Source organism: Mustela lutreola, chromosome 18, assembly GCF_030435805.1.
Source record: "Mustela lutreola isolate mMusLut2 chromosome 18, mMusLut2.pri, whole genome shotgun sequence".
NCBI classification, from domain to species: Eukaryota; Metazoa; Chordata; class Mammalia; order Carnivora; family Mustelidae; genus Mustela; species Mustela lutreola.
Window position 1 is genome coordinate 35,003,088 of NC_081307.1, and position 12,194 is coordinate 35,015,281.

Below are 12,194 nucleotides of genomic sequence, written 5' to 3' on the forward strand. Positions count from 1 at the left end.
TTCCCCTTCACCCATTTCGGGTCAAATTCAAGATATTATAAAATAGCACCTCCACTAACATATACCTCAAGGATCCAAAGCTTTAGATAGAATAGTGAAAAAAAATGTTCACTGTAACCTCAAAGCCCATCTCTTAAGTGCTAACACGAGGCCGGCCAGACCTACCAAAGAACTGGAAAACAATTCCAAAAAAGGAAATTCAAATTAACCCACTTTCCTATTATACCCTTAGGAACTTCTGAAGTTTTCTACTATTTTCCTTGAAGCATAAAGAAACCAAACCTCATCAATCAGGAAAATATAAAACACGGTCAGAGCTACATGTCTAGGTTAACCTGCTAGAGAAAAGGAGTCTGTGAGCATAAATAGATGAGCTCACTTCTAACCCCACGTATTTTAGATTAAGTATCTTGCAACTCTTTTCCTTCCCCAGTATCCTGGAAATGTCCGGGCTCAGACATTTCAAATAAGACTTAGGGTTCTGAAAGTTTGAAGCCTTGGGCCTGTGTGGAGACCACAAGACTTCTGGAAACACGGGCACTGAAGGTAGGTGGTGCGCTTCTCAAACCGAGCATGAAGCCATCTGCTTTCACGCAGGATCATAGTCAACAGACAAGGCCGTGCACCCAACAATGAGTTCCTGAGACAGAGGCCTCTTATTCCCATGCTGGAGCATTCCTGTCCTAGCACTTTCTCCAAGTTGAGCAAAAACAAGAAATGGTTTAATCATTGGGCTAGTTGCACCTTTCTACTCGTCTTCCTCACCCAACTCCAAGAAAGCGGGTGGCTTGTCAGGTACACTTTAACTCAAGTAAAGGTCAACATTGACCTCTAGCAAACCCATGATCTGCTCACCACCGAGGGAAGAGGGACTAAGCCAGCGCCTGCTCCCAGCCGGGGCTCCTGCGTTCTTGCGCACGCCTTCCTGAATGCGCGTACCCAATTTTTCAACTTTGACATCTACAGAGACTACAATTCCATGTGTTTTATTTGTACCTAGGAGGTTAAATGTTCTGGGCATAAAAATCTAACAGAAATATAGTCCAATCAGCACAGAACAGTTATGGGTTAGTCTTCCCGGTCATCTTCTTGCCTTCACGTTACTAAGATGCTTTCTGTTCAATCTCTCTGCTGAACGGACAGCACAAATTTTATAGACTTGTGTGGTATATGAAAGAGCCACTATTTAAGTGAGTCCGACTCTGTCATTTTAGATAAAGAAACCGAGACCCTGAACATTTTAATGAAAAAGCTGGGAGCCAAACCCAGTCCGGTATTCATGATACAACAGCTTTGACTTTTGACAGGAACACATGCACTTACATACAACAGCTGTAAAAACCACCGTTAATTAAATGATGTATTTCCGATGAGGTAAATACAACAACTGTTAATTGAAACCCATTCTTAGGAAACATTAGCCCTTTTTGGTTACTGCTGATAGTGTAACTACAGTGTTTGGTCTTGCTTTTAAGGGTAATTGATTTGTAGTTGCTTCCTTGAGCATGTTTATTTGCTCAGGGTAGGAAAAAATCACATTCAATATGATCATATATTCAACCATGTATTATTCTGCATTTAATTTCTAAATCATTTCTACATACATCTGGATTCTTCTACTTTTAACATATGTAATATTAATTTATGCAGAGAATGAAATGAGGTATTATCTCTACATAAGTTGTTGGCAGCTTGAGGGTGTCCAGGGTAACATAAAACATAATGAAAATTGTAAGTGAATTTTGATTGGTCTATACTCTGAGCTACAGGAGAAAGGATACGCTTAGAGAATGACTGAAGTTTTAACTATCTTCCTTGCTAGGTATGAATCCTCAAAGCGATTCAATAAACTTCCGGGTTTCAGTTTCTTCATCTGCAAAGAGCTAACATCTGTACTACTTACCTCGTTAGATCATCGAGGATAACACACAGTAAAAATACAGGAGAGTGCTTCGAAGTGGAAAAGCGCACCAATAAATATTATTACCCCAATAATTATTAAAATGTGGACCTAGAAACTTTTAAATAACTACCACTCATGGCACTAGGCATGCTCACAAGAACAAACATAACTCAGAAGGTAAACCATGCAAACATTTTCAACTTTCAATGGCAATGCTAAAAATTCACACAAAGATATAATACAAAGGAACATTTTTAGAGAAAGCACTGAGACACACATATTTGGTTGACTTAAGAGACTTTAAAATGAGTTAGAATGATTTACAGCATATAAAGAGGTATTTAGTCTTTAAGTGGAGGAAGTTGCTAGTCAGCTGTAAGGAAAACAAGCATATGGGGCATTCCAGAGACAAACGGAATACAATTTCATCACTTCTGGCTATTTTGTAAACCAGGTGTCTTACAAATAACCATTTTAATTTTTCTGGTAATGCAACATAACCTAAAAAGAGAATGTCCACTTCTGCATCACATCCAATGTGAACCTGCATGAATGCGAGGCATAAAATACAGTTCTTCTAACTCCACAGGCACCTGAAAGTCTTAACTACCCTTCATGCTCACTGTATATTCCGTAAGGAACCATGGACATACAGGGAATACCTCAAACATAAATTTTTTACAAATCTTTATTGTGTAGTTGTCTTGTTTTTATATTTTTATAATATTCTGGTGGCCTTTTTTGTGTGTGTTTTGCTTGTAAAATTAAGTAGCACATTAACCTTTCCCCTTCAACTACGCCTTTGATGTTAGTTCTTAAACCACCCCCCGTAAAAAAAGAAAAGGAACAACCAAATGAAGATGCAAGGGAAGAGAAAAAGAAGATATGACTCATTAAGTATAAAAATATGTTGTTTCAAATTCAGAATAATTTAATAACTCTTCGTTATTTCATATGTATCTGGAAATGGGACAGATACGTGACCTGATCCTGTCACAAGAGGTAGAATTCCAGCATTTGGTACAACGTTCCAAGAGAGGGTTAAAGTGACATTCCTGTTTCCCCTATAAAAAGACAGAATAAACATTTTTATTAGATGTCAGCAGAAACATTTTTAGTTCAACAAAAAACATTTTTAGTTCAAGCACTGGGGTTCAAATACTTCATAACCAGCTATTTGTAGCCGGAATCCTAATCTACCAACAGAAGTCCTTTCAAATCTTTGAAATCCAGGAACGACGCTGGAAAACCAGCACTGGTTTTCTGCAGGCATCCCATAATGACCTAACTAAACTCACTCACTTCTTGTGAGTGCCAGTTATTAGAGCTATGGGTCATAAAGCTTAATTGAGTAAAACAGAGCGAGAATATAGAAAGAGATTTGAGCTAGATATCAGAAGGCGAGGATTTGAAATCGAATTCTCTCCTTGTCTAGACTGTGAACAAATCATCACTCATGGCTCCAATTTTTCATCTGCAAAACCTGAGGTCTGGTTACAAGAGCTCTCCCCTAAATTCCTTTCCAGTGTTTACTCACAGAGCTTACGAGCTAAAATGACCCAAAATCTCAGTTATTCTAATTCTTTCCCTGTGCATCAAAGGAAAGGGGGTTCAGAGAAGGTAAGCACAGCTGGAACCCTCAGTGTCAATCCTGGACACACACACTACCTCCTCTTGAAGGGCCCCCTGCAAAGGTCACAGCAGAAACAGCTAAGGGCCTTTCTCAGTACGACTGAGCCATTTCACTTACCGCACAAGAACTCAGTGCTCATCTTAGACCCATGTCTGTGGCAGTGTTTCTACCCAATTTTCCAGATCAGATCTGTATTTATTTTCTCTCAACTTTCCCCTTTTTACCCTCTAATCACTTTCTTAAAAACAAAAGTACATTATATAATTCTCTCCCCCACATATTTAATTACATGTAAAGAATGACAAAGAACCAGGGTGCCTGGGTGGCTCAGTGGGTTAAAGCCTCTGCCTTTGGCTCAGGTCATGATCCCAGGGTCCTGGGATCAAGCCCCGCATAGCCTGCTTCCTTCTCTCTCTCTGCCTGCCTCTCTGTCTACTTGCAATCTCTGTCAAATAAATAAATAAAACCTTTAAAAAAAAAAAAAAAAAAGAATGACAAAGAACTGCTCACTTGAGGCCATTTCCATCGTCAAAGAAAAAATATTTTGTTTTCATATCTTTCAACAGCAGCTTTGGATTATCACCTCGCAGAACAATCTTGTCCCAAAGGACAACTTGGTTCAGAGCCTACATTAAAATGAGAATTAATTAGATAACTCATCAGAACTTACAACTCTGTCACTTCAAATTAAAAGCAGTGCTATGCAAATACTTTAATTTACATTAATGAATACACATTTTCAGGGAATTGCTAAAATCTTAGAACATAACAAAATAACAAGTGGATAGATACAAGAAGTTGAACTTTTCTGGGACAAAAAATTTCCCTAAAGCAAATCACTGCTTTTGCTAAAACAACTGTATTACTTAGGGCCCTCAAAGCTTACTCTAAGGTTTTATTTAGACTCATGTGCACTCCAGAGTGGGGCCCTTGGAGAAACAGAGGGATTAGAATCATCGGAAAGCAAGCAAGCATACTCCTAAATCACTTTTCCCTGTAAAATTTCTGAGACCTTCCAGCCCAGTATGGACTCTGAAAAGTGTCAGGAAACTGAGACAGCTACTCCTGCTCCACCATGCTCCTCACACAGGTCTCTGCTGCCAGATTAGGTCAGGAATATCTATGTATCTCCAAGGTCTTAACATTACCAAGGAATCACTAAAGAAATGAAGTCTTCTTTACATTAATCATAGACACATCATTGTTTTATTATCGAATGTTCTAGAAATCAATTCTTTTAATCCGCTATTCTGACACATCAAAACCAAGTTCTGTTTGGAAAATGAGGGGCATAAAGTGCAGAGAAAACACATCTGTGACCGCTATTAAACCCAAGAAATCTGTTCTTAGTAAGCTATCATCCATTACTATTTAGCCTGGAAGGTCAGTTGCTCAGCGAGTGGTGACTACATTCGCTGAAAAGAAATGTGGACATTATTTCTAAGAAGGTTCAAATCTTCACCACAAAGCCTTTTTCTAGCATAAAACAGAAACATCAAGCCTGAAGAATATATAATCTAAGATATGCCAAAGTGAAATGACTTTAATGCACATTTATTCCTTCACCAAAGGAACGATCTGTTAAGTTCCCAGTTGTATTAACTTACTAGTCACACTGAGGTAAACCAGAATTATGAATATAATTTAGATATACCTGTCACCAAGAAGGTTAACATATTAATTCAAATAATCTGTTGAGAGCTATAGAATGATATGTGTGTATACAGTCATTACTCTTACCTTCAGAATAGCTTTTTCTATATGTTCTAACATTTTGTTGACTCTCAAGGGCAGGGTTCAAAACCTACACAATCCAGTAATCCTAGGGCCTAACAAAATATTTGGCATAAAAGACATGCTCAATCAAAATGAATGTAAAATGAATTGAAGTACTAAAAATTCCAGTTAACTGATCAAGCCAATCAGCAGATAAAGTTAATTTTTCATCCCTTGAAAGTGAACATAGTTCCAATAAAATACAGAAGTAGACTCATCTCTAACTACAAATCACCTCTAGACTACGCTGATAACAAACATGAGAGTGAAAACAACACAGAAGCATATTGTAATTCCATGGATTTCACCATCATATTTTAATTCATTTATCACAATCACTCACTTAACACTTTCAGGGATTTCTGTTTTAGCAACATCCTATATAAAAATCTCAGTCCTTCTGGGGTGCCTGGGTGGCTCAGTTGGTTAAGCAACTGCCTTCAGCTCAGGTCATGATCCCAGAGTCCTGGGATCGAGCCCCGCATCAGGCTCCCTGCTCAGTGGGGAGCCTGCTTCTCCCTCTCCCTCTCTCTCTACTGCTCTCCCTTGCTTGTGTCTCTTGCTCTATCAAATAAATAAATAAAATCTAAAAAAAAAAAAAAAAAATTCAGTCCTTCCTCTCATCTGCAACAAAAGCTCTAAATCAGACTGAACCAATAAATTTCAATCACAAATTAATAATTTTAAGTGTTTTATTCTAATAGTTTAGTAGCTTTTAATGACAAAACTTCTATAAGCTCTAGTTTATGATTAAAAAGACTACTTTTAAATCCTGAAACTGGTGAATCCCATATAATTCCAAAGCAAAGGAAGATATTTCTCAACAGATGGAGATGTTAATTATAGCTATACGGCTTAGTAAGATGATTAGAACAGCTCACATCAAAACAAAAATACAAATATTTAGGCAGATTTTAAAATAACCTGATAGGATTAAAAAAATGTGTTATCTTTATAGTTTTTTATTACATATATGGATAATGAGAGTTGTAAACACAGGTCACAGATTTTGTTGATTCAAGCATCTTGCCATCTTTTCTCCAAAGCTATGAAAAGAATACTTCATCTTAAAAAATTCGATACTCGCACCGCAACTCCACTTCCCCATTTCTTAGTACACTCCTAATTCAACAACAGCCTTTCTGAGCTTATCACTGGAAATGGTACCGAAAGATTTGAGCACAAATTATTTTGAGCACAAATCCAAAATAAGCATTTATTTACAAATTCTGCACATAGTACACATCACTATTGCCATTAGACGATATATCACCACTGATAATGAACATAAATTTGCATTTCTAATAATATTCTTGACCAATGTTTCTCAGACAACTTTGTATTAGATCTCTCTAGGTTCTCTCTTTTTCTAACCCATTAATGTGGCCGAGCACCTCCAAAGAGGAACACACACATCAGCTCTGCTGTGTTCCCGCTGCTTACATGTGGTTGAACCATTTGTGTTATTTTCAGTGTGTAACTTCTCTGCAGGAATGTTTTTAAGCCGTTTTTCCATTTTGTGAGATTTGTTTATTTAAAACTATGTAACATCACCCACTGAACTGGATTATACTGTACAACTTTATAAACCGCTGAACTTGAACAAATAAATTGCATGCAGAACAGTCAACCATTCTGCCCTGCAGAATTCCTCCTCTACCCCTGGAGAACCTGCATGCTGTCGGAGACATGCGACTGTCTGACCACGGAGCTGAGCATATGAACGTCAGTCCATATTGCAAGTACTCATACAGTTTGGCTTCTTTCCCTTTTATTTTTAAACAAAAAACACATAGCTAGAGTACTCGTTTCCAGTACAGATCAGGAGCTTAGCAGTTGCCACTCCATCTTAACATCAAGTGAAAAGTTAATGAACTGAAAAACTAGCAAGTCCTCCTAACTCTATAAGGGAAGAAATAGTAGCTCTTAATGATGTTCCTTATATACCTACAGATTACCCTGCATGCACCGCATTCTGGGGACAAGAATACTAGACAGCTATAGTAACAGAAAAAATAAAAGGCTACCAACCAAAAGAGATGTTTTCTTAGTAGTCACCTCTCCAGAGGCTTAGGATTTTTACTGAACGACTCATGTCAGATATTTTGAATATGTAAGATTTATATCCTTTCATAAAGAATGAGATTTTAAGGATTATTAAAATACATCTCTCTCTCTATATATATATACTTACATTATTTTTAGTTGAATATTCTGCTGATAAATAAAGAAACAATTGCTTAACATTCCAATCAAATATATTCTCTAGATGTAAACATATTAAGGAACATAAAAATCGTAAAGCAGCAAACAACTTCTAAATCAATCTTATTCTTAATTATCCACAGCAATAATAATACTAAAATAGAAAAAAGAGAGGTGGCTCAGAAACATACTGAGACACTAGTTTAATAAAAACACAAAAAAGACAAATAGATTATAAAATCTCATTTCAAAATAAAAAAATATGTGTCAGTGAGATTATTAGCATCATTCCCCTGTGCCTCTAACTATGATTTAATAAGAAAGTAATAGAACAATACAAAATTTAGCTTTCTGTAACATTAGCCAAGTCTAAAAGAAAGAAGATTTAATCTTTGATGCATATTCAATTCCACGGAAGTTCTAAAGCATAACCAATCATCATAGTTTAAATTTACTGACAGACAAACATGAATCAGCTCATGTAATTAAACGAAATATAATAAATGTTCATGTTGCTTTTGAGCCCATGCCAACGGAGATCAAAATGTCTCAGTCCACAAAGTGCTTTGGTAAGAATATGCAGCTGAACGTCAATCCGATTTCCTCAGCTTACCAGAGTGCAAAAAAATATTCACAATGATTAATTACAAGACTGGTGTTACTGCAAAATGAAATAAATTAAGTGTCTGGATTTTATTAAGTATCATATGTAAATGGCTAAGTCATTTTATTACACGCCTTTATACATACTGACAGCAACATGGTCATTATACTCTGCTTTTAGAACTGAAGTCTAAGAATAGCTCTTTACAAAAAAAAGGCCCAATTTCAAGTTTTAGCAGCAGCATTAAGAAAAACTACAAATGATGAGATTGAGAATATATAAGTACAATAATTGAGATGTCAGGAAATTTCACTGTAATTCTCCAGATAAAGTTACTTTATGGAAGAGATCCAAACTCCCTCTTACCAGACTGTTTTAAAATGACACAAAAACTTAAAAGCTGATATACCAAGTTTCCCACAGGCCTCTTCTGACAGTTACACTATCTCCTCACAAAGTGCCTAGAGAACTAATTTCTAGTCTACTTCTAAACCCAACACTTATTTCTAAAAAATCAAGTTAAAGTAATTCCATGGCAGTCAAGAGCCCTATCAGGTAAACTCCCCGGGTTCGTCATCTGCTCCGACTGTTGAGACAGTGGCTTTACAGAAGTCCGGACAGTGCAATCACCATAGCCAATTTTAATCCTGAGGTCTTAAAAAGGTAGGTGTGATCAGACGGCATGGCAGAGAACAATGCTGCCAACATATTAATCTAAGACCATAAAAGATTACATTGGCCAAAATGGACAGTTATCAAATGGTGGAAATTCAAAAGAAAAAGATTAAATCATTCCCATTTTAAAGTAACTCTTATAAACGTTAAGATTTCTCTTGACTCTCATTATAAAAGTACTTATTAAAAAAACCATAACGGCAAAATTCTAATATGGTTTGCAAATAACCATACTGATAATGAACTTCTAAACCTTAACAGATGACAATTAACTTTTTTAACATATGTTTCTCTCTGCTATCATGAAATATGGATATATTACTTGGGATTGTACATAAAATAATCAATCTAGGAAGGCTGAGCACTGCTAACAGTTCTCTTTCTATAATCCAATCGACCTGATTCTATTTTTTTCTTTCTGAAATATTCAGGGGCGCCTGGGTGGCTCAGTGGGTTAAAGCCTCTGCTTTCGGCTCAGGTCATGATCCCAGGGTCCTGGGATCAAGCCCCACATTGGGCTCTCTGCTCAGCAGGGAGCCTGCTTCCTCCTCTCTCTCTGCCTGCCTCTCTGCCTATTTGTGATCTCTGTCTGTCAAATAAATAAATAAAATATTTAAAAAAAAAAAAAAAAGAAGAAATATTCAAACTCTCTTCAAGCTTTCAATCTGTTTAACGTTTCTGTGAAAAGTTTTAAAATCTGTTCACAAAATAATAACTGAAGAATCCATAAATAAATTTTCTCAAGTGTGAATGAGGAGATATTAAAACTATTTTACTAATGGAAATACACCTATAGAAACTTCTAAAGTCTGACTGATTCAGGGGATAGTGAGACTACTGTACCTCCCCCCAAATCACTAAACAACACGTATATCATTATACCAGTACAGAGAAGGCAATAAAATATTTTCTTAAAGGATATCAGCAGTTATATCAAATGTAATGAATCCCAGATCACTTCTTTCTCTAGGTCCAGTGAAGTCTTCTACATTTTTTCTAAAAATAAAGACAAAAGTTTTACCATTCTTCACACATAACAGCACATACAATTCACTCAGTTCCTTAAAGTGAAACACAGGAGCTTGGAGGCACAGGTGGAACAGCAAGAAGTAAAAAATCAGAGAAACTTACAAGTGGGAAAAGAGGATAAAACTTTTAATCCTGTATAAAAATTAGGTCTGTAGCTACAGCATAAACCTTAAAAGAGAATCCCCAGCAAAATGGGGGGCAGAGTGTGAAAACTGCTCCAAGGGAGAGTGAACACCTGCTGTCAGTGAGTCTGGTGGCGGGGCAGAAGGCCACAGGGGACTACAGGGGTGCGGGAAAATTAAGATGAATGGGAAGTGCTGCTGTGTTGACCGAGTGCTTCCTGTGTGTCTGGGAGGCCCAACAGTGAATTTTTCGTAATTATCTCAAATAATCCTCACAACAAGCCTACGACTTGGGTATTATTTCTATTTTTAAAAGGAAATTAAGGCCCAGGACGCTAAGAAACTTGCTCTAGATTAACAACAGCAAAAAGTGCCGGCGTCTGCTGGAATCTAAAACCCGGTACCCCGCGAGCAGCAGGAGGGGGAAAGGTGTGCAGGGCGGGGGCGGCATCTGGAAGCGCGTTGCACAGCAGAGGAGCTCTTCGGTGACTGGCTCGCCGGAGACTCCGACGAAGGCATCTAGAAAACTACGGCTGAAGAACGAGTGACCCTGACGCGAGATGGAACAGAGATGTGAGAACCGGGAGGTGGGGGAGAAGAAAAAGGGGGAAAAAAAACCCACCTACGTATCAAAAACTGTGCCGGCGAACACACATTATCGAGGCAACATTAAACCGGCACATGGACATGACAACGTCATTCTGAAATAAATCCCATTTGGGGCATTTTCGCAGATGTCTTCAGCCCGCGGACTCTTCAACCGGCCGCGGGACCCGAGCGCGGGGCTGTCGCAGGCTCTCGGCGCACCGCACCGGCTCCCGCCAACTTCAAAGCGGCTGCGAGTCCGCGCCGCCCGGAAGGAGGCAGCGCCCCCAGAAGGCAGAGCCCCCGAGGGAGGCAGCCCCCACACCCCCGCGAAGGCGGCCGGGCGAGAACCGCGGAAGGCCCGCACGCGGGGCCGAGTCCGGTCTGAGAGGGCAGCGCCGAGGCGCGGCGGCCGGCGGGGAGCGGGGAGCGGGGAGCCGGGAGCGGGGAGCCGGGAGCGGAGCCGGGGAGCCGGCCCGGGAGCCGGCGGGCGGGCGGCGGCGCGGCTCCGCTGTTGTGTTGCTCCCTCATTGGCCGGCGCGGGCGGGGGAAGTGAGGAACAGGAAGGAAGCCGAGGCACCGGCCTGAGGAACACTCAAAATTAAAATTTAAGAGCAAGCCCGGGAATTCGCGGCGGAGGGGTGGGAGTTCGAGGGGACGCCGAGAAGCCGCGACGTCCACCGGGGCGTCCGTCCTCGGGGGCGCCGGCCGCGGAGGAGCGGCGGGGCGGGGGGAGGGGGTCCCCCGGGGCGGCGCGGACGCCCTGCCCGCGGCGGCCCGGCCTCGGCGCCCACCCCGGCCCGGTCCAGGCGCCCCGCCCCGCCCCGCCGGCCGGGCCTCCGCCGCACTCACAGCATGATCCGCGAGACGTGCAGCCGCACCGGGACGCTCCTGTCTTTGAAGGCAGTGGTGATGAAGCAGCCGAAGGTGAGCGCCGCCATCACGCTCAGCGAGAAGGCGAACAGCGAGTTCGCCCGCGACAGCACCGTGTTCATCGCGACCGTCTCCCCGGAGTCCCGTTCCGCACGCACACCAGGGACCCCGCTCCGGCCCCGGACCGGCTCCCTGCGATCCGCGCCGCCTGCGCCGCGCGCGTCCCGGGAGCGCGCGCCGCCGCGGCCCCGCCTCCTTTCCGGTTCCTCCAACGCCGGCGAGCGCGCGCGCACCCGCCTCCCCGGACACACCCACCCTCCCGGCCTATCGCCGCCACCAATCAGCGACGAGCAAGGAGGAGTGGGGTTTCTCCGCGGAAGGCCCGCCCCCTGCCTTCGCTTCCTCTCCTCCGGGCCCCCTGGTTCGCCTACCCCCGTTTCTTGGTCCTTCAGCATGGTGGTCAGCCCCGAGGCTTCTTCAGCGCTACTGTCTTATTAATTTGCACTTAAATCCGGCAGCAAGGCCAGGTAGTTTGGAATGTATTCTGAGGCGTCGCATATGGAAGCAGCACTTCACAAAACTCTTTCCCTTTGTCAAATCTGGTCAAAGTTGGAACAGTTTTTTGGAGGGTATGTATGGGGCAGGGAGAAAGGCCTTCCAGGTCCCCAAAACCAGTTTGCCTTGCCTTTACTTTCCACGTCCAGCCTTAGTCCAGTTCCTACTAATGCTTCGCCTTCCAACTACAGACTAAACCTATTTTAAAATTGATGCTACCAATTTTGAATATTT

The 12,194-nt window shown here is 41.3% G+C and overlaps 1 protein-coding gene across 1 annotated transcript; it reads right to left on the reverse strand.

Annotated features, from left to right (window-relative positions):
* Positions 1 to 2,573: 2,573 nt before the first annotated feature.
* SPCS3 (signal peptidase complex subunit 3) lies at positions 2,574 to 11,656 on the reverse strand. The gene is made up of 5 exons (XM_059156009.1): positions 11,385 to 11,656; positions 9,717 to 9,792; positions 7,507 to 7,581; positions 4,047 to 4,162; positions 2,574 to 2,967 (listed from the first exon to the last, which is right to left on the reverse strand). Exons 1-5 carry the CDS (start codon positions 11,525 to 11,527, stop codon positions 2,835 to 2,837), a joined length of 543 nt encoding a protein of 180 aa, XP_059011992.1. The 5' UTR covers positions 11,528 to 11,656; the 3' UTR covers positions 2,574 to 2,834.
* Between the last annotated feature and the right edge of the window lie 538 nt (positions 11,657 to 12,194).

Excerpts from the sequence above, each read along its gene's own strand:
- SPCS3 (XM_059156009.1), bottom strand. The coding sequence starts at position 11,527 with ATGAACACGGTGCTGTCGCGGGCGAACTCGCTGTTCGCCTTCTCGCTG. Across the intron at positions 9,793-11,384 it reads CACGTCTCGCGGATCATGCT|AAAAAATGTAGAAGACTTCA; the intron begins GTGAGTGCGGCG and ends CTTTATTTTTAG. Across the intron at positions 4,163-7,506 it reads AATATTCAACTAAAAATAAT|GCTCTGAACCAAGTTGTCCT; the intron begins GTAAGTATATAT and ends ATTTTAATGTAG.